The 22952-nt window shown below is 39.9% G+C and overlaps 1 protein-coding gene across 2 annotated transcripts; it reads left to right on the top strand.

Annotated features, from left to right (window-relative positions):
• The first annotated feature begins 1564 nt into the window (after positions 1-1564).
• STEAP1 (STEAP family member 1) lies at positions 1565-11451 on the top strand. Of its 2 annotated transcripts, none has more exons than XM_062604979.1 (5): positions 1565-1966; positions 5336-5440; positions 6926-7438; positions 8886-9050; positions 10837-11451. In XM_062604979.1, exons 2-5 carry the CDS (start codon positions 5348-5350, stop codon positions 11092-11094), a joined length of 1029 nt encoding a protein of 342 aa, XP_062460963.1. In that variant the 5' UTR covers positions 1565-1966; positions 5336-5347; the 3' UTR covers positions 11095-11451. The 2 variants fall into 2 exon arrangements, with proteins under 2 accessions (XP_062460963.1, XP_062460964.1); XM_062604980.1 differs by lacking the exon at positions 1565-1966 and adding an exon at positions 2740-2766.
• The last annotated feature ends 11501 nt before the right edge of the window (positions 11452-22952 follow it).

Raw genomic sequence — 22952 nt, 5'->3', positions numbered from 1 at the left:
TATTCACAGACAGGCACTTAATAGCCCTCAGGATGCAGAGACTAGAGAGGCGATTGCTTGTCCAGAGATCCCTAGGAGCATCTGTGCAGAGCAGCTTACTAGGTACTTATTTAATAGCCAGGTTCACTTTGGCTAGCTTTTCACTTCATCTTCTCAGAATATTTATTCAGGAGTTTAGCTCTTGTGTGCTTTATGAAAAGGCTAAGGATATCTTAAGGGTATTCTAGCCTTAAGGTAGGATATCCAGATGCTGAAATCTCTCAGCATCCTGAGCTACCTTTTGGGCTAGAAATGTAATCCCTATAACACTAACTTACACCAGGACTTCTGAGGATACCCTTACCATGGGGTTTCACTTCGAATAAGACAATTCTTTTAGCCCTTTGACTACAAATTCCCATTTAGCCGGTGTGTAGGGCGACACACTACCATGCACCTTGCTGCAGGCGGCCTCCTCCCCAGTGCTCCCACCGCCGGGCGTCACCCTGCTGATGCTCTCTGCTGGGAACTGGGTTAAAAAACAAACTGAAGGTGCAAAAAAGAAGCAAAGAAAATCAACTTTCACAAAGTGAGAGCATACAGAAGTCAGCATTCCTTGCAAAAATAAAGACACTAATGGAAAGCACGTGGGAAATAGCCTTAATGCAAAGCACAGGCAAATACGTTAATGAAGGTAACTAAAAAATAAATAAAAGTTAAGGGTTTGTTTTAACACGAGAGAATTGTTGTGACTTTTATTCCTTTCAAGTAAATCTCCTCTCCTCTGCCAGATGTAGCATTCAGCTTAAGTCTACGTCCACTTAGCATCTACTGAGAAGGAGGAAAAAATATATTCCTAAAATACAAAGAGATGGAATTTGGCATCATTTCTGTGAAGACAACCTGAGGAAAACACAATGAGCCCTGCGTGAGGAAATAAAACCATTTCAGATGGACTGGCCGTGTTTTCTGCAGTGTCAGTAAGCCACCAAACGTCAAAATAGCCACTAAACCAGAGCTCCCACAAGATATATAATGATAGTTCATTTTATTGTGTGACTGAACTTTCAGGAGACAGCTGCCTTTTCAGAATCGCCAGCACAGAAAAACGGCACCAGATCACGGTATTGCGGGAGTATAGGGGGGGAAGGGAATAATAAAGTGCCGACTGCTCGTATTGGAAGCAGGATTTAGTACAGTATTGTGTCAGGCTGGGACAGTGGCAAGTTTGGAAGAACCGGCAGGGAACAGGAAAGGAACCGGAAGGCGAGGAGAAGGTTTCCCAGGCAGGCACCCGAGGGGCCGCTTTTCGCTGGAGCCTGCGCGGCGAGGGCAGCGCCGGTGCCCCGAGGTGCTGCAGCACACCCCGAGAATCTGTGCCTCCGGCCCGGCAAAGGGAGAGGGGCTGCTGGAGAGAGGGAAGCTCAGGGAACAGGGGGCGCCCGGGGAGGCAAGAGCATCTCGGTGCCTCGTCTCTTCTTCCTTCACCTCCTCCTCCTTCTTCCCCACCTCCTGCGGGGCGGAGAAGGCGCAGGTGAATGAGCCCTTTGTCCAGCCGAGGCCCCAGCAGACCTACAGCTGGAATCTTCTTGGGGCGGCCGCCCGGGCACCTCGGGGTCTCCCCTCCGGCACCGCCGCTCCACGCCCCAATATGCCCACCGCTGCCGCAGCTCGGGACACAGGACGGAACCCCGGCTCGCACTTCGCTGCGAGGAGGGGAGCGGGATGGGCGCGGAAGGCGGGGCCGGGAGGGGAGGTGCCGGCTGCGGCCAGGCCCCTGCTCCGCTCCCCTCAGAGCCCGGCAGGCAATCCGCCGCTGACCTGAGCCCGCCTTCCCCGACAGAGCCGCGCCGAGGCCGGACACCGGCGCCCGCACCGCCGTCGCCAGGGGCTGGCCCCCTGCCAAGCCGAGCCGAAGCCCGACGCCGCCGCCGGCCCCAGCGGGGGCAGTTGGGCATCCTGCAGGGAGAAAAGGCTGCGGGACGAGGTGCGTGAGCCCCGGGGCAAGGGGAAACGGGGGAGCGGCCGCTGGCGGAGCCTCTGGGGAGGTGTCCAAGCGCGCCCACGTGGCCGGGTTCCGGAGCGGGGCCCCGCCCGACCCGCGACTGTAGGGACCGGACGGGACCGGACGGGTCCTTCTGGCGGGATCGGGGTCGGGCTCGGGCTCCTCTGCGGAGCGGCTCTCAGCCCCGGGCGTCGGGCTGGCAGCCCACCCGGCCCTGCCCCGGCGACTGTGACCGAGGAGGACCTGTGAGCGACGCGCTCCTGCTCCCATCCCCCCGGCCTTCCATTAGGTTTTCCACAGAGCTCAGCAGAATTCCTGGAGAGTAAGTTAAGGGTAAGTTATTTTCTCCTGCGCTGAGTGCTTATATCGTCCTGCGCGGTGCGGCGGGCACTGCAGGAGCGAGGCAGCTATCGCTAACGCTCCCACCTTGTCGTGTTCAAATAGTGCCAAAGGGGAGAGATGTGGGCCCTGTCCCGTCCCTTTGCCAACACCTCATCCACATTATCATAGCCTATTTGTTTTGCCCATTCAGGGTGCCAGCCCTGAAACTCTTTACAAGGGAAAACCTCTCATTGACTTTGGATGAGATTTTCTTAGGGTGATGTCTGCACAGTATGAGTACTTGTTGGTTCAGCCTTATAAAGAGCCTGTTTTCTTGGTACAAAGTGCAGTAGCGTACTCACAGTGTTGGGAAATTGGCTTCCTGCAGCTGGATATCCTCCATCCCCATCATCAGCTGCCTCCCAGAGCAGAAGGGGTGTGCACTGTGAATGGACATTACTGCAACTGTTGTCTTTCGTAACAGTTACGACTTAGGTAGGGCTATAAATGGCGAGTTTTTGTCTCCCACAGGACTCCTAAATTTCTTTCTTCAGAGGTATTCCAAAAAGATACATGCTGTAGATGACTCCTTTCTGACAATTCATAGGACAATGAATAGTGGAATTATGAGTTGTATTTAAGAGTCTCCAAGGCTATTACTGTGCTTTGTTACTGGGCCTACTCAAGAAATAATTTTGTGTTAAAACTGGTATCAGAAGCCAAGGGGACTGTTGTCATTTGGCACCTATGTTTCCTTGCATGCGGTCGCTTGGCTGTAGCCCATGTTTCCATGGATGAATGCTCATCCATGGAAATGTGGATGGTAAAATGCATTCATTTTTTCATACACTTTCGTCTTTTTTTTCCATTTTGTTTTCTGCTGCATACACCATTAATGCTGTACTTAACATGGTATTAAACATTGTTTCCCAAAATAACCATTAAATCAGCATTTAGGATCAGCAGCTGGCATTCCAGCTCATGCATATTTTGTTTCTCATCATGGTACATCTTCATCAATACAAACCTTTGCTTGAAAACCATTACTGGGTTCTTCATTTCTAAATTTTCTAAATTAGGAACGATAGCACGTGAGAATCAAGTGAGTCAAGCTCTTCCACACAGAGCTTCACAATCTAAACATGCTTTTGGACCCCCAAGACAGTGTGGTGATCAGAAGAGGAAAGTTATTGAAGTGACTGGAATCACCGTGTAAGCTCACATAGACTGGGGATATTAACAGTTGAAAGCTGAGTGGAGATCAATACAGAAAAAACAAATTAAAAATGAAACGGCAGAAAAGATCCAAGCCACACACTGTTTTAACAATTTTAAGAAGTCAGTCTCATTATCTAAAAGAATAAAAAGTCAGTCTGTAACTTTATGTCCTTTTATTAAAAAACATTATACTGCAAAAAAGCATTATACTGCAAAAATCAGAGGGTAGGCCCCAAAAAGAGTAAAGAGTGACTGCAGATATGACTGCCCTTCATATAATGAGTTCTTTTAAAAGTAGATCTGGAGCTCACCCTATTTGTTGCTCGTTTTTTCCAGGTAGGTAAGTTATATTGAGTTCTGTTGGCATTGCCATTGTAACAGGTAGAAATACAGCATATTGAAACATACAGAAGTTGAAATTCTTAACTAATCATGGGACTGCATGAGCTGAAGTTTTATGAAGATGTCTGATAGCCTGAAACTTGTGATAAAATCGCTGGGACTAGCCATAGGAATAGCAGGGAAAAATAGAAATGTGCCTTCCTCAGCCCATGCTTTCTGTGTGCAGGATACACAAAACATCCATTGGCTGGTGTAGGGAAGGGTTAACAGCCTGACCTTCAGACAGAAGCTCTTGTTGACCCTACTCTGCAGCACTTGGCTGAAAGGTTATGCCCAAAGGTAGAACTTGCTAGCAGGAGGGAAAAATCCAAAGTGAAATACTTAGGAAAAGAATACTTTGGCTTCAGGAGTCTGGTGGCCTGGCAGAAAGCAAACCCTCATAGTAGACAGTACGAGGCTGTAGGGCTTATCCACTGAAGAACCAGACACAGTAAGAAAAGGTCAACTGTCAAAGTCTGATTTATCCATACAATTTCCCAAAAGGTTTATGAATATAAAAGAATGAGTTGTTAGCAAAACCATTTCCTTTCTAGTAATTCAGCTGCTCAGTATGAAAGTACATGGAAGAGCTACTTCATCACTGTTTTAAAGGTAGCCACAGAAAATCAGGCTGTAGTATGGCACCCAGAGCTTCCAGTGGTGTGGTGCTAGCACCTCTCCTCCTTCAGTGTGCAACAATGGGATGCACACATGTGATCCTGATGCAGGGTCCTTGCAGTTCTTGTTGTTACTTTACAGCCTTCAAGATATTGTCTTTCCTGCTATCCTAGGATGGATTTTCAGAAACATCCATCAATTTATCTATTCTCCCTCATTTTTTTTTTCCCTGGCTTCTGATTTCTTGTAATCCTCAATAGCTTAGAGTTTCTGCTGGTACTTGTGGGTGATGAGTACTGCCAGTATACCTTGAAACAGCATGAGCAAAGCTCCAGCTGGAATTTCCTGGCAGTCTTGAAGGAAGAATATATCTCTAAAGCCGCTGAGTGACTGTCAGGTAGACCAATCCTAAAATCTAAAAAATATTAAGAACAACACATTTGCCTGGGCTTCTTGGATCAGCAAGTCTCATGAACTTTCCAAAAATCCATCTTCATAACATTTTACATGTTATTTCCATAAGCTGTTTCACACTTATTTGCTATCATTTAAAAGCTTTCAGTGTGAGGTAATGCCTTCATTCCACTGGTGACATGGGCATTTAGCTTAAATATTTCATCGATGATTTTGTTCTGAAAAAATAAGCAAGATTTTCTGTTATCTTTTCAGAATTCGGACTTTCCCTAGATTATCACACCTTCTCCAGTATATGGGTGGAGGAGAGGGAAGAAAACATTTGAAGGGAAAATAGGCCCCAAAGTTCAAGTTCAGGGCTTTTCAAAACCTGTTTTACATTCTGTGTTTGCTTTGCAGGGAATTTCTGTAATGGAGAAGAAGGAAAGTGATAAACATGCCATTGATCAGAATGCAAGTCAGAACATCATGCCAAGAAGAAATACGGGAAACTTTGGCAACTTGGTAATGTTTCTGTAAAAAAAAGTAAATAAATAAAAAATAAAAAAGTAAAAAGAAATAAAAACCTGGGTAAAAGTTTAAAAAGCTGCAAAAACAGATGAAGTTCTGTAAAAAAAGCAGCTCCAATGTCACCCAGAATATTGCAATCTTTCATGTGATTTTGTCTGTCGAGGTTACCTCATCTCCAAATGGGATTTTTATGAGATAGCAGTGCACATGTTTTATCTTTCTGTTAAAACAAAACACCTGTGTTTCTCCAAAAATGAACGCAAGATTCACATCTACCTAGCCTTACCTTATCTACAAGCAGTAACTTGTTTGAATTGACCCCTTGATCAGCTTCAGTATGATATCTGATTCTTGAGCATAGACAGATAACGTTGCTGAGATAGGAAGTTCTCTTGTATCTTAGCAGGATGCTAATTTACAACTTCCAAGCTACTATTTGTCTTTCCCAAAACGGACAGTGCCATTTCGCTTCTGGAGGTCTGGACATCTGCTACATTAGCCATTCTAAAGCTGAGCCATTGCATCACTAGTTCAGTTTTACTTTATATTGCACAAGAATATTAAAGGACTTACCTGTTTATTACCTAATGTTATCAGTTCTCCACTGCTGGTCAGCTCTCTGATGCATCAAGTGCAGTGTCCTGCTGTTGATACACGTGTTTTCATTTTGTATGTACAACGGTCATATACCTCTTCCATGAATCTTTAATCTTCCATGCATCTTTTATCACCGTAATACAGTTCATAATATTACTCCAAAATCTTGTACTAGTTTAGCCCCTTCTGAAGTCTGTGATAATTCTGCCAAGATCTGTGAGACTAGAATCAAGGCATGCCTATTTGGCAGCAGAAAAATCAGCTTTTTAACCTGAAGTGACTCCGTTTCACAAGGTTTCATAAAAGTTAAGAAGACTTTGTGAAGGAGAGGAAGAAGACCATAGGACTTGATGCTAGGGCTGACCAATGTGCAGCTTGCCTAATATGCTGGACCCCAAATATTTCTATTTACATCTGTATTCCCCAATTAAATGTCATTAAAATAGCAGTGACTGAATGAAATATTTTAATGTCTTGACACTGGATGCTGTTATTTTGCATATTATTTGGGCTACATCATTAAGTCTGTAGCTGAAATTTGACATTTGAAATCTGTAGCTCATATCATAAGAAGCTGTAATGATGCTTCACATAATGTAATCCATCTTCCCTTGTGGTGTAGTTAATTTCCTGAAAATTAAAATCTATTTTGAAATGATCACAGATAATGAATGAAGAATGAGAAATCTATGTTAAAAGTGCCTGGCTTAACTACTGTTTTAAAATGCTATGTTTTCAAACTACCTTGTTTATAATAGTGTGTATGTTTTGTATATGGTTTCAGTGCAGTACAGTGTAAAAGCCACAACGGCAAATACTGCCATTAGTGAAGTTTCAATCTTCTCTTGAACTCACTTGGTATTTCCTTTCTGTCCTTCCCAGAATGTGGATATGCAAGTCACCAACCCATCAGAAGCAGCTGCACTTTTTAATTTACATCGAGCACACCATTTTAGTGAGTTTGAACACTCTTCAGAACGACACTGCAAGCAGGATCTGTTCCCCAAGTGGCACTTACCAATGAAGATAGCATTCGTGCTCTCATTATTAACATTTATTTACACTTCTATGAGAGATGTCATATATCCTTTTATAACCAAAAAGGAAAACGTTTTCTATAAAATTCCGATCCTTGTCATAAACAAAGTTTTACCAGTGGTTTCAATTACCCTTTTAGCACTAGTATATTTACCAGGAATATTAGCTGCTGGTTTCCAGTTGTACTTTGGCACCAAGTATAAAAGGTTTCCTCAGTGGCTGGATAGATGGATGTTATCAAGAAAGCAATTTGGACTTCTCAGTTTCTTCTTCGCTACAATGCATGCCTGCTATAGCCTATGCTATCCAATGAGAAGATCATACAGATATAAGCTGCTGAACTGGGCATTCCAGCAGGTATGATGGGTATGCAAACAGAATTATTCAGAAAATCCTTGGTTTTGATCATTCAAGCAAATCTGGATGGGGGGAAAAGACTGCCTTCCTTTGATTTTGAAGCAGATCCCTACAGAGCACTGTTAAGGGATGGAGCAGGACCTAGTTGTTAAAGCATGTAATAGAGAGTCAAGAGTCAACACAGCTGTGCCAGTGTGTATTAAATAAGTCATTTTCTTCATTTGGGATTTTATATCTCTGCAAAATGCACATAATTATACCTGCCTCACAGGAACATATAAGTCTTTGGCACACTATTAATGTGGATTAACCTTCTCTGCCCAGGTGGAATCTATCTACAAAAACTAAGCACGTACCATTTTTAGACATCTCCTTTCTAACATGAATTAGCTAACAATGAAGGAGGGCTGAGCTAAATCACAATAATCCGTATTTGCTACAAACTAAATTTGTGAACACTGATGTCTCCACAATTGGGATAATGCACACTAACTTGTTAAAAGATAGAATTTCAATCATGCTTCTGAGTCATGGACAATAATTGGCTTGCAAAGCTCTCCAAGATCTTCTGTGACTAGAGAGTTCCTAATACTTGCATATTACGTTGAGTGCAAGGACTATTCAAATATGAGGTATAGACTGCAAATGTACATTTTATTACCCCGAAGCCTAATCTAGAGTTTTATTTAAAAGCACAGCATGATGTTACAAATTCTGTAAACAGTTGAACCCGTTGAAAACTGAAATCAGCCTTACTGGTAATCTGATTTGAATGGGTTACCAGAAATTTCATTGAGATTCCAGTCTTCAAGATGAAGAAATTATCATATTTGAGGCATATTACACCATGGTGAGCACTAGCAGCATCAAAGGGCTGTTGTAAGTAGTCATAAATAAGAGAAGTTTTGACATCAGTTTATTAAAATCACAACCTTTTCATCCATACCAGCTGTTGTATTCAGTGAAGTTGAATGTACCAAGTTGTTAAGCTGTTTTTAAACAAATAGAGCTAAACAACTATCTTGGCAGGATACCATCATTAAGAATGCCTGCTGAATTAGCTCCCTAAAATAGTGCTTTAATATATTTCCTGTTGTTATAAGCTCTCAGATATGATATTTAGCCATAGACAGAATTTTTTGGTCAAAGAGTAAGATTTCTCCCGCTGTGAAGGCAGGCTAACAGGCCTCAGAACCAGTCTCTCCTAGAACAAGACACTGATGAAGTCTAAATTCTTCTAATTTAAAATCCAACTTTGCTTTGCACATAACTGCAGTTGAGACTTTGTCATTGGACATAAATAGTGGTTACATTCAGAAACATTCAAGCAAAAAAAAACCTGTGTTTCTTGGCTTATTTCCTTAATATTATGGTGAAAATAGGTGTATTTCATGCAAATGGCAGAGTATGCCTGTCTTTCATGTTAAATATGGTGTTTGTTTGGCAGGTAAAACAAAAAAAAGAAAATGCCTGGATTGAACATGATGTTTGGAGAATGGAGATTTATGTGTCTTTAGGAATTTTGGGACTTGCTTTGCTGGCCTTGTTGGCAATAACATCAATTCCATCTGTTAGTCACTCTTTGACCTGGAGAGAATTCTACTACATTCAGGTATGCATAAATGTCATTATTGCATGTCATTAGTCCTCACTTGTAGGACTGCATGTTATCAGCTAAGATCATTAGGAGTTAGAAATATCAAACACAGAGAAGTTAGAAAAACCAACCTAAGAGTTTGTTTCGTACTCTGTCAGTTGCTTTGCAAGAAATGTTTATTTCATCTGTTACTTTGTCAGGAGAAAAAACTGTCAGGTTCAGGGAGTAAAATGGAAAGAAAGACAACTCCAAACCACTTCTTCGCTCCTCTGCCTTTGTGATGAGCAGCAGTTGTTCCTTCAGGACGTATTCTTAGGTCAAAGAGCTCTGGTGCTGAAGGCACTTAAGTCACCTTCTAGGTATCTTATGTTTCAGGAATGCCCTGTGTCCTGCTGAATTGGAAGTAGGTGGTATTGAACCAGCCAATGCTGTTCCTACATACCACAGTGCATAAGGAGAAATGCTTGTTGCTCCCTTGGAGCTACCTTGGCAATTCTTTACTGTCTGAGCAGTACCAGATGACTGGAAAGTCCAGAGGAAGACTTCTGCCCAATAATATATGCAAAGATTTTCCATTAGCTTCATAACCCCCACCAAAAAAATATCCTGAAAAGGAGACATCTTAGAACAGATACATAATCAAATGCAGCCAGTCCTTAGTTCACTACAGATGTGCTTGTTTTGTTCACCTAAGCATCTCATTTGCTCTTAGTTATCCTGTATCATAAACAGTAATAATAAGGGGTGGTTCTGCTGGCATCAGTATGATCACACTAAAGTTAAGCAAGTGTTGAATTAAGTCCCTGAACACCAAAATCTTAAAATTCAATGACTTAATAAGTACCTGACATTAGAAAATTTGATCTGAATTTGAAAAGTAGCTCTGAAATATGCATCTTCCAGCAATTACTGATCTGAGATTCTACCCACTCTGTGGAGTACATAATTTGTAAGAAAAGTTTTCAGCTCCACAGAGAATATATATGGACAGGTCTAGGAGACAGCCTCTGAATGAATGACTGCTTTCAGAACTAAATTAACATGGTGAAGAAACACAGAAGAGTAACACTACTATATTAGATTTGTTTTATAAACAAAGAAACTTATGCTCGAAAATCTGATTCTGTAGTTTTAGCAGTTGGAAAGGCAGTGTTTGTCTTCACTGGTGGGTAACTCCATTTTTCCAACAATATCAAGATTCTTAGGCAGCAAGAATCTCAAAATTACTAGTAACTCTAGCATAAAAAATCCTTTACTCCTGTATTTAGTAGACATCCTAAGCCAAATTTTTCACTATAACGGAATGAAAGACTTCAGTTTCCTGTAGTTGTGCAATGGCTTTTGTCACAGTATTGGACTTACTAGAACTTCTGATATTAATTGACCTTAAAAGTTTTTCTTTGCAAATAATGGATAACCATTTATAAATCTGCTTTTGAACTCACAATAATTTATAAAAAAAATAAAGTAATTTGGGATACAGTTGACATCTACAAATTGAGATATTGAGAACTGACCCTTTTTCAGGAACAGCCTGTAATCTGTAATCTCTTCTGTGTATTAGCAAAGTGTAATAGCAGTGCATGAAAAATGTGCCTCATCTGTTTTCTCTTACAGTGGCATAGAGGGGTATAGCTGGATTATTGAATTACAGTTCTTAAATTTTAGTTTAAAGCCAATAGTCTCTTTTCTTTGACTTAGGTGTGTTGGTTGAGGCCTCTCCTGATTTCCATGTTTGCTTAACAAAGTACTTTTTTTGCCAAGTTGGAAAAAAAGCTTACTATTTTCTCTCTCTTTTCAGAGCAAGATGGGATATTTAGCTCTGCTGCTATGCACTGTTCACGCACTGGTGTTTGCTTGGAATAAGTGGGTTGATGTTAATCAATTTATTTGGTATACACCACCTTCATTTATGGTAGCAGTTTTACTTCCTATTGTAGTTCTGCTTTGCAAATGCATATTACTCCTCCCATGTTTTAGGAAAAAGATAGAAAAGATCAGATGCGGTTGGGAAGATAATGCACAAACTAATCAAACCAGTGTAACTTCCAGACTGTAGCTTAAATATGGACATTTACTTTGTATGTATGAAAATCTGCTCAAGGCCATGAAATGTTCACCTGCAAGCTCTGTTTTCACATTTTCCATAGACGTTTCTTTCTCATTTTTCATTTCAGCTTCAGGAATATGGAATACTTGATGCAGTTCGAACTTTTTCTAAGACAAAAAATGGAAACATTCATTTTTCACTCTATTCATTGTTATGGTATCTGATCATTTATTTCTTCTGACTCACTCCTTCTAAAATCCAAGGTCTTCATTGTCTCAATCCTAATTCTTTCAAAGGCAAAAGCAATCATAAAGCATTGTTACAGATGACCACAGAAAGTCAATAAAAAATTACACCACAAAACCCTGGAATGCCTCCCCCAGCCGTATTTGTTTGCTCCTTCCTTAAATCTCCAAATTACAATGGGACAACAACTAGAGTATTTATCATCCCATTCCCCCTTATTGCCTGCATCCTGTGTTTCATTCTGTGGAATGGGGACCTTGGCACATGAACCAGTCAGAACCTGTGTATTCCTGACAGGCCTTGAATTTAGGCAATTGAGCAAGCACAATTGCAGGGAACTTTACAAGGTAAATCTCTCCTGAGGCTTGGGCACAGTCTAAAAAAAGATGGCGATCTGAGTCTAAAAATTAGGTGTGTCTGTTTGCTTATAACGATAAAACATTTCCCACTTTTTATTCCGTGAACATGTCCTTTTGTTTCTGATGCTGGAAATTTTCCATGCTTTTGACCTAAGCCTACAGTACTTGACATGTGCTAAGCTTTATTTGCACAAATTATTCCAGTGGGATAACTCACGTCAGGTAAATGTGTTTTTCTGTTTACTCTAGGGACAGCACAATTGTGTGACTGGAAGAAAAACATTAAAAATAGACATTTGAATTTTGACACTGATTTGGTGAGATTTTCATGTAAAGTGGCTTCTGAATGCATTTGCTTTTACAAGAATTTTCACGTAAACTATTTAAACCTCACTTTCCTTATGTTGCATAAGTCTGGCTGAATGTTTTAAATTAATAACTCATTTCTTAGTATCTATTTTTAAATATGTTATGCAGTAGTTAATATTTTCACCCAGCATCAGGAACATTTCTACCACTCTCTGTGAATGAGTTGACTAGGACATGGACTGACGATGCCACCTGTTGCTGGGATCATCTGAATGATGAATTGTAATTGGTAATGGCTCCAGTAATAAAATAAACAGGAAAACAATATATGTGTTAAAAAAAATACTTAATATATGGGCTAATGATTCTGTTGTACATTTGTGGACTTGGTACACTGAGCATAAATAGCAGCCAAATTAAGTAGCTACAGGGATACCACATTTTGTATTTTCCTGGTTATAACTCCATTCAACTTAAAAGTTAGCTATGTTACTTGCACTTAATGTACTATGAAAATAACTTGGGACATGGCGGCCTGTATAGACTGAAATGAGTGGCATTGTGTATCAAATCAGTAATGCATGACAGAAGCAAACACTCTGTAAAGCACAGGAAGCTAGTCTGCAACGTGAATCTAAGAAATTTCTAACAGAACAGGAAAAGTGTGACTGTCAATGCATTAGAATTTACATTTGTAGAAATAAAATATTTTAAAAGTCATATGAGAGATTAAGAATAATGTTTGCCAAAGGTTTATTCAGAATATTACCTGCATTTTGATGTCAGGAGTCATATGAAAATAATAAAATCATTTTTCTAGTGGAATATGCTGAGGCAAGTGCAATGATAATCCCTTTGTGTTCTGCATTGTCCACTAGCTACTCATAAAGTGTGCTCAAACTTACTACTTACGACAAAGCTGGGACTGTAAGTATTCCAAGCAACCTCTGTATACATCCATTGAAAAGAATGATGTTTGGTTTTATCAAAATACATACTAAATTATATTAAATAGTGCTCTCCCAAAACAGCCCTACTGCTTCCTTAGAAAAGCTGAAGAACTTAATTCAGTCTCCAGCTTTGTTAAATTCTGGTCAAATAGTTGGACTAATTGTTTACAGCTGGTCAGAGAAGCCACCCATTTGACACGAAGGAAGATGAATAGCCTCAGGTGTAACAAAGCATCTGGCACAAAGAGCAGAACTTGACCCTTCATAACTGGAAAGGGGAGAATGAAGACAATCCTTAGAAGAAGCCATTCAAAGCTATTCATATGGCATGTATAAAATAAAATCAAGGCAAATTGATATGTGTATGCATGTAGAGAGCAAAATAGTTCAAGGTTTTGCAATGCCTGTACAAATCCAGCAATGGACTTCAGTTGTTACATGTCTCTGATGTATTCATCAGAGGTACAGAATTTAAACCCTAGGAGGCACTTATAAATTATTGAAGGAACTTGAGGAATTTTATGACAAGTTTACCTGGGTGGTGAGATTCCAGAATACTATTCCTGAGAAGTGGTAACAACAATCAGTGCCCAGGAAGCTACAGCCAGGGCTGTGCTGACAATGGCCTACTGCAAATTCCTATTGACAGCAGCATTTACTGTAAACATTCCCTCCGTTTGGCCACTCTTCTCTGTTCTCTCAGTTCCACAAGTATTTTAAGCTGTGAAGTTAATAAGACAAGGGAATTAAATCCAGTTGAAAAGGAATGCAAGGAAAAGAATGATATAGCCAGACCCATGCACTGGTGTGATTCACCTGACAGGCGTGCACACATGCTAGCAGGAAGGACAAGAAAAGGAATGGTTACAAGTGCTTCTGAAATTCAAAACTTCAGCTATTTCATCCTGTTTCAGTAGAAAGAATGTTTCATTGCTTCACTTATTTGTCATGTCCTTAGTTTTCCATGAATCAGTAGGCAAAAATGTGTTCTAGAAATTGTAACTGAAAAACATACAAAACTGATTGACTTCTACATGACTGTGCACTGTGTGGCTTCATCTGTAGAAATGATAATCTCACATCTTCCTTTTTTTTCTGCTATATCCATAGTTTCTATTGGTGTCCCTTGATAACATGACAGGTTATGTTAACCATTTTTGAAATTCAGACTAATTCCATTTAAGCTGATTTTCTTAAAATGACATTAAATTAATAACTTAGAACAACAAAACAAAAACAGATTCTTGAAAACATGCTGAATCCACCCCTGGAGAATGTAGTCTGCTGTAGTCAGTGTAAGTGTCTAGCAATGGCTGACTATTGCCACTAATTTTTTTCAGTAGTGACAGGAGTCCTTGGCCCCATCAGCATGTTACAGCTGCTGATGGCAAAATAATTTCTTTTGGTGAGACCTTGGACTCCTTAAAAGAATCTCACTGAATTCAGTTGTACAAGGGTTCAAATTTTGCATCACTGAACTCTTCTGTAGCTAGAATGTAACATTTGAATGGGGGTGGTGAGGCTAATTTATTAAGAATGCATAATAAGTTTTGAGAAATTTTCAAATTAAAATATATAAAACCAGTCAGCAAACCAAACCCTATGAACCACAGCTACTTCCAGTAAAGATGATGCAACAGAAGCTATAGTTTGTCTTTCTTTGTTTTTTCTTTTTATGTATATTTCATCAAAAGTATATTACTGAGATAAATATGTCCTTGACTTGGATAAAAATTTATAGTCCCTGTGGGACTGGTAGAATACTGCCACTGCTACTGAAGGAAGTATTTGGTCTTTAAATTTCATCTTTCGTGCTCGCTATTAAAAAGGAAGTGAGGCAAGTGTGGGTTTTTTTGAACTGGACAGTCAATCTTGTACTTTGCAGTTATGTGCAGTCTTCATATATACGCTTACACTGTTTTGCTGGATGTACTCTACTTAAAAAGAATTTTCCAAGTGAATGTCTCCATTACTTGAAAAGATGGGGGGCCTACAGGGGACCCATAGGGATGCTGGGGAGGGACTCTTCATTAGAGACTGTAGTGACAGGACAAGGGGTAACGGGTTAAAACTTAAACAGGGGAAGTTTAGGTTGGATATAAGAAGGAAATTCTTTCCTGTGAGGGTGGTGAGACACTGGAATAAGTTGCCCAGGGAGGTTGTGAATGCTCCATCCCTGGCAGTGTTCAAGGCCAGGTTGGACAAGGCCTTGGGTGATTTGATTTAGCGTTAGGTGTCCCTGCCCACAGCAGGGGGGTTGGAACTAGATGATCTTAAGGTCCTTTCCAACCCCAACGATTCTATGATTCTATGAAAAATAACTTACTGCTGGACTTAAGGAATGGCCATGTAACACATCCCTATATATTTCTCTGCCATTTTTTCCAGTCCTGTGATTCATGTATAAAACTGAGTGGCATTTTTGTCTTGCCTGTCCACCTGTACCTGTGCATATACAAGAATTATTTTTGAACAGTGCATCTCCTTCATTCAAAAATATTCTATGTATTCTAACCGAAAATCCTTAAAAACAAAACAAAACAAACAAGCAAACAAACAAATAAACAAAACAAAACAAAACAAAAACCCCCAAAAACCAAACACCAACAAGAAGCTGGAATAGGAAAAAACAAGCCACTTGCAAGGCACCTTAAACATCTCTGCAACAGTTCAGAACTCTTAACAACTGATGGCACTCATAAGTGAAATAATGATAACTTTCTCTTATGCCTTCTAATTTGACTAAGTACATTTACAAGGATATGGACATCCTAAATTATTTATTCCCCAAAAATTATACACAAAGGGTTATTATGGGGCAGAGGAAGTCTGGGGCTGTGAAGCTATGCAAAGAAGGATTAACATAGAATCATAAAGAGAACAATTCGAGATCTGGGACAGAGGAAAAGAGACATTGCAAGCACTCAGATTTTTTTCAAGAGAAAGGGTAAAGAAGCCCAGTGGAAAAAGAGGAAAAATAAGTAGGTGGGGGATACCAAATGAGATTAATGCAACACTGAGTTGACAAGTAAAATGGAGGACAAGTGAATGACAGATTGTAAAGAGTGTGAAAAATATAAAGTGAATCCTTAAAAGAGAGGGTATGAGGGGGTTATCCACATGGAGCTGGGGAATTTAATGAACAAATACAAAGAGCCCAGGTGTGTGCAGAATTTGGCCTGCAGAACTGATTAAGCTGCAACCATTTCTCCATCCCTGAAATACCATTTGAGGAATTTCTGGGCAAATTTGTTCAAATTCCACTGATATTTATGAATACCAGCAAGTTATAAGTGGTTCTGTGACTTGATGGAATTATTCTCTGAGGTGTGACCCTATGATTTTAATATGAATGAAGAATATACTGTTTCTGAATCTGGGGAGACATAAGTCATAGATATTACTCCAGTTTTCCTAACAATCTAAACATAAACCGAGTTATGTTCAAATAGATTACGCTTATAGTGGAGCAGACATGGCTGCTTTACTTCCTGGTAAAGTGTACAAAATATTGTGCTAAATGAAGGAAAATGTTTATGTAAGACACAATGAAGATAAGCCACTCTTAAACATTACTTACGCAAGATAAGGAACCATTTGAAACCATATTTAAATGGTGCATGAGACTATATTCAGAAAAGTAATTCCTAATAACTTCAGGTTTATCCTTGTTCTGATACCACTATTCTACTGCAAATTTTTAATCCTCACCATTTAGTTTTTGCAGAGGCAAAATTCCCAGTGAAACCAACAGCACTTTTACGTCGTTATTCAGAGTCAGGGTTGCCCCCTGCAGTCACATAAATACGGCAGGTCTGTGTTCTCCTTGACACAATTGCCAATAAATTGTTCACCTTCTCCAGTGTTTGGGATGTACTCTGTTCTGCTGTGTACCCTCCATCAAGACAGCCTTTTCAAATGAATAGCATTAAATTTTATTACCATTTCATTACCAGAGCCTGGACTGGAGCATGCCATATCACAACACAGCAGCTGAGCCACAAAATATGCTACTCACCAACAGCCCAACTTCATTCAGCCCTGTTTTAACATCCTGTGCTTGCTAAAGTTATTCTAAGTTCCTCCCTGAAAACTCTTCCATATAATAGGGTTCTTACACGTTTCTGACACCGAGTTGCTAAAAGAATAAGGGAAAATTGATAGTTGGGAATGGCAGTGGTGAGGAAGAGGAAAATACAGCCTAAGAGGGAATGGAATACACTTAAGCTACTAGAATGAGGTGAGGGTGGGTAAATGAAGTAGGAGGAAACTGAGAGCCTGAAACAACTTTGCAAGACAGAAGCCGGGGGTAAGGCTGCTTTCACCTGTCTGTAAAAGGCCTAATCTACTTCATCCTCCTGATGAGGTGGTCGCTAGCAAACATTCATAATAGTGTCACCCTTGCTGGTCTGCCCTTTAATCCTGACCCATAAGCTCTTGACTTACTCACGTCATCCACCCAAAGACAGAACTCCAGGTATTCCAGGTATTCTCTCCACATGAAGGCCAGCTTTTCCACCTCGCCTTCCTGGCCTGTCGTTCCTAAAAAGCTTGTATCTATTCATGACCACATGCCAGTCATGCAACCTCTCCCACCATGTCCATGTAATTGCAATGAGATCAAAGCCCAGCAACTGCATGTTGATCTCTAATTCATCCTCTTTGTTTCCCATACTACATGCATTGATCTACAAACACTTCAGAGAGGTATTCAAGTGTGTCAGTTTCCTAGGAAGAGTGCAAGAAGATACCTTACAGTCATATCCAGCAGGCACTTCTTTGGCTTCGCCTCAACTTGGAAGGCACTAAACGTGTTCTTCAATTGCAAGTCTTCAGGAGGAGCAGGAGCCTTTCTCCTACTACGGAGAGTGTCCAGTTTCCAGCCTTCATCTCCTACAGATTTTTGATTTACTGACTGACATGGCACAGACCCCACCTGCATCTCTACCATAGTGGGGGGTTAAACCTATAGGGTCTCTGAGAGTATCCTATCTATCTCTTGCTCACCTTTATGAATGCTACATAGCATGCTTACTTCTTCTTTTAACTCTCTGACCTGGCAATATAGCTCATCAACAACAATACACCTCCTGCAGAAGGGATGACTGTCAACACCAGCTTCACAGAGAAGCACCATGCACTCCCTGCAACCTGGGACCTGCAGAGCTACATCTGCTCTCAGAATGTCTGTCTGGGTGGAAGCCTCTAGCACAGCTTACATAGCAGTTTCAACAGCTACCATAGAACAAGCTCTGTAGTGTGTTGTAACCACATCATAGGGAGCGTACGTACACTACTAGGACTGGGGACAAAGTGACCTCCTTGTGCCCTTCTGTGTTAACTGCTGTACCCATTCGCCTCTGTGACACAACTGCTGCATCTGTCTGTTGCTTCTGTTAGCTGCAGTCAGATAATCGCAGAATGGTGCCCAGTGCATTACCAGGACTAGAGAGGATTCAATGAAACTAGTTGGAGATCAGTTTACAACCAATTAGGAAAGTGCGTCTTTATGCCGTGGGCAGTGAAACTCTGGAGCCTGCTGCCACAGAGGGCTAGGGAGGCAAACAGTATGAGCATGTTCAAAAGGGAGTTAGACAAATTCAGAGACAACAGCCCCTAAAACAACACTGAAAGGACCTTGCAGACATGTACCCTATGACATCACATGGTTTTAGGAGGAGAGGACAAAGTACAGCAGCCAGGCTTGCATGCTCTCCTTAAGCAGCATTTTGGTTTGCTGCTCTTGAAAATATACTAATTGGTTAGATAGACTATTTTTCTAACCAGGTAGGGTGTTCCTATATTTCAAGAGGAAATATCTGTCACACTGACATGTTCCTCTAAGTTCTATGGCTGGAAAACAAATGTGCTGGGAATGCCAACTTAAATCCTGAAGAAAAAGCTATTGCCTTGATCTTGAAAAGAACTTCTTAACTCTCAGGCTTTGTAGCAACTCAACTGGCCTCAGTTCATTTCTGTAGTATTAACTACACTAATCTTCACAGGACTAAGAACAGAACTGGTATTTCATTGTTCTATAAAGATACAGATTTTCCTCTTGCGTGTTAAGCTGATCTTGAATTACCATGGTTTCATTTTTATTTGTCAGGGAATATTTTACACAGCTGGCACAGTCCCATTCAGTGAAACAAAATGTTCAGAATAAACTAGCTGAAGACCTAACCTATGGCAAGGAATATGTAATAAGAAGGTTACAAATATTTTACATGTTAAATGATAACATTTCTACATTTTCGCAAACATGATGCTATGTATTACACATTTTGCTTCTCCTCTCAAGAAAAAACTGTGGCCTGCAGCTTTGCGAAGGCAATTTGAACTCGAAGAGCTAAAATCCTGTTAGTAAAACAAACACACCTGTTTTAGGCTGTCAAATGGTGATCAAACCACAATCTAGCCTGTGCTTCCCTCAGCTACTTCAGTATTCAGGCAAGTATTATTGTCTTTCAGTTTTGCAATATCCGTTCTTCACTAGAAAGGACATAGGTCTATTTTTTGTCAACAGGTCAACTGACTGAAAGTTTTGCTCTGGATTTAGTTTGTATTATAAAAATAATCTATTTTCCCCCTGGTTTTACATCCAACAATTCTTGCAGGCACAAGATCATACTTTAGAAGCTGGTGTCTCACTTTGTAGATGCCTTTTAAGTTGAGCAGCCACAAACCATGAAGAAGAATTCTGACCTCATATAATCCATACCACAAAGCAAGTGTTTCAGAGTTATAGGGAGAAAGGGAAAGGTCATACATGACCTCGTCCTCCATACTAAGCCAAGGACAAAGGTCCTGAAACCTCTTAACTGGCCTTCAACAATAACTATGGAAAACCGTAGTCAGAAAAATCTAGGAGAGGTTTCCTTCCTTCAGCTTTTTCTGGTGAATAAATTTAATCTGCTAGATCATAAAAGCAGAAACAATCCTCACTGTTTTATTACTTAGATTGCCACAGAAATTGAATTGTAAGCGTAGATCTCCTCTACTTTTGGTTGCTTTGGGGTTTGGGTTTTTTTGTGGAGGTCCTCCATTTTGGATGAATTGCCCTTAATTTATAATTGTTCTTAGGAAGAAGGAGATACCTTGTCTTGTTTTGTATAACTTGCTAAGATTTCTCAGTAATGGCTTATTAAATGTGCTCTATATAAAGGTTTGAATCTTCTCTTTCATTCTGTCTTGTTTTTCCTTTCCTTTTTTCCTTTCCTGTTTTCTTTCCTATTTTCCCATCTCCTTTCTCCTCTCTCCTTTACTATCCTTCCCTTCTCCCCCTCTCTCCCTCCTTCCCTCCCCTCCCCTTCCTTCCCCTGTCCTCTTCTCTCCTTCTCTCTTCTCCTCGAAAGAATACCTAAATGTTTTTATTTATCTATTTCAGTTTGTCCTTTCCTTCCTTTTGGTACTGAAATTCAGATCCTACAAGGTCTGAAAGAAGTAGTGATACCTGGACAGTTAGTGAAAAGGGAACATCAGAAATAGTGAAATCCAAAGACTACAAGAAGGGAAGAGATTTTAGTTGAGGTATTTACCATTCATTTTTGTTCTTTGTTTAGTTAGTGGTTAGGTTTTTTTGTGGGTTTTGGGCTTTTTTTTTCAGATTGTCTTTATTAAAAAAGCAACATATTTTAAGTAAACAATGACATCAGATTAATTAAAAAAATCAGAAAAAAACAAAGAATACTACAATATTTTTTTTTTAAAAAACAACAAAGTAAAAATAAATTTCAATTCTCTAAATATCTCAGATCCATTTTGTTCTTATAAAGAATGGGTAAGAGGTATAAGTTTTATTTTTAGTGTAATTGCAGCTGCCATAAGAAAGAATTGGCCTGAATGTTCCTGGCTGGGAAATACTGTATTTTTCTGCTAAGTTACGAAATTAGCTGTGCTGAGGGTCGTATGCCAGAAACAATTGTATTTGGGTTTGTTGCCCTGATAGGAAGCAAATTTTTGTGTGTTTGTTTTCACTCTCTTGCCACAGGGAAATCCCCAGGGCTCTGCTTTCACCTTGCCAAGAGGAAGAACCAGAATATCTGTTTCCATTTGCCAATTGGAAACTCTTTTGTTATGTTCCATCCTTTAAAGGAAGAAATAATAATGCTGCCCTTTGCTAAAGATTTTTGCAAATTACTTTGCTAAAGAAAGAAAAACACCTGCTAAGAGAAAATAATATCCTTTCTTTAACAGATTGTTTAAGATAGCCCTTTAACAGGATAGCTGAGAATTATGTTGCCCATAGATCTCTCTCTATAATTTTAGAGAACCGTATCAGTTTTATCCTCTCACTAAAGAGGCATGGTCCAAGTTTGCAGAAAGTTTAAGTATACAAAATGTTTGTATATATGCTTGCTGTCATGCTAAACGCCATGGAACTCTTCATATTTCTCCTGCTTGAATGGGTCAGTTACACAGCAATGGAAGGGAGGCTGTAGCTCAGTCCCAGTTTCAAAAGAGGATATTCAAACTGCAAAAAGAAACAAACAAACAAAACAAAACAAAACAAAACAAAACAAAAAAAAAGTTCCAAGGAAAACATAGGGTCAAGTTCTAAAGGTACTAGATATCAAGTTAGTGGTGTCTGTTCAACAGGCTGGTAAACGATCATGACTTGAAACTTCCCTCATTTATCCCTGTGCAGAAAGGCTAAAGCTAGGTAGGTTTGAACAGAGTGAGAGGAGAAACAGCCGGAGAAGACATTAACAATGTAGGTGAGAAATGACACTGAATGACATCTGTGGGAAACCAAGTGGGCTATGCATGAAGGACCAGGGGCAGAGATGGCACACCCTGCATAGAGCTGGCTAGAAGAAAGAACCTGTGATGGTTGCACACGGTAAACAGCTGCACAAGAACCAAGAAACAAGTAACAGAATTCAAGTGTCATTAACCATATACTATCTGTGTAAGAAAAAAGCCATCTCCCTGTTGAAAAGTCAGCACAGATCTTATAATGCACCATCTCCTAAAGGTCTAAGTCTTCTGATCAAGACTTATGCTGGATTAATAATGTAAAATAAAGCCCACTAAAAAGCAATCACAATCAGATTTACAGCCTTCTTATTAAGGCTATAATTCAAATAAATTAGGAATTACAGGACTGTGACTACTCTGATTATGCATGATGCACTATCATTTTGAGGTGCATAAGTTACTTTCATGACTAAATATGCCTATTTTAATATAAATGCTTTGATGGCGACAAGAGTTGTATAAAGTAGTATGTAAAGAGAATCAGCCAAAAATAATAGAAAAAAAAAGAATATTCTGCTTTTTTCTTTTGGTATGTTTGTTGGTTGGACTAAATTTTTTGAGCTCATATTACTTTAATTGTACTGACTACAGAAAAATAAGACTGGGATGATGGTTTTTGAATCAATAGCAAAGAAAAGAAGAACATTAGAAAAAGGAACTGGAGGGCTGAAATAGTTCTCACCATGGAAAGGGCCGATTCAGTTCTGAGTAGTGTGTCAATGGACTCACCTTTCCACTGGCTTCTATGGAGTATTAACCCTGTCCTCACTGTATGGGAGCAAAAACGCAGTCTGGGAAATCAGGCAACAGGTTTTCTACACATCTGTTTACCAAATTTAAAAATACTGCAGAAATACATGTTTTCAATGTCAGGAAAATGACTTATTTAATAACTGGGGGGAAATGGCCTCTGAACTACACAGAAAAAGTTTCTCAGCTCTCTTTTCAAATTCTATGGTATGCTTGTTCATGATTATGTATTGAAGCAAATGTTTGAATTAATTATATGTTTTATTCTGTTTAAGTCCTCAGTTAAAGCACGACAGAAACAAGTCAGCATGCACACACAAAGGATCAAAACAGGTATGTTCAGTGTATCACTGCAATCATAAGGCTCCTTTCAATCATCTGTGCATGTATTAGTTTTTTTGCTGCAGCATGAGAGACATACATTATTATGCATGTTGGTCAGTTTTAAATGTGTAAAACAAACGGACGAGGGTTACAAATTGTTACATATACA

Source organism: Pezoporus occidentalis, unplaced genomic scaffold (assembly GCF_034315485.1).
Source record: "Pezoporus occidentalis ecotype Australia unplaced genomic scaffold, CSIRO_AGI_Poc_V1 ctg9, whole genome shotgun sequence".
Classification (NCBI taxonomy): Eukaryota; Metazoa; Chordata; class Aves; order Psittaciformes; family Psittacidae; genus Pezoporus; species Pezoporus occidentalis.
The sequence above is the reverse complement of the archived record's forward strand: the minus strand, read 5'-3'. Positions and strand labels throughout refer to the sequence as shown.

What these genes read in the sequence shown, in the direction of transcription:
- STEAP1 (XM_062604980.1), top strand. An exon ending in CGGGAAACTTTGGCAACTTG is followed by an intron (nt 5,441 to 6,925) that starts GTAATGTTTCTG and finishes TGTCCTTCCCAG; the next exon opens with AATGTGGATATGCAAGTCAC. An exon ending in TGAACTGGGCATTCCAGCAG is followed by an intron (nt 7,439 to 8,885) that starts GTATGATGGGTA and finishes TTTGTTTGGCAG; the next exon opens with GTAAAACAAAAAAAAGAAAA.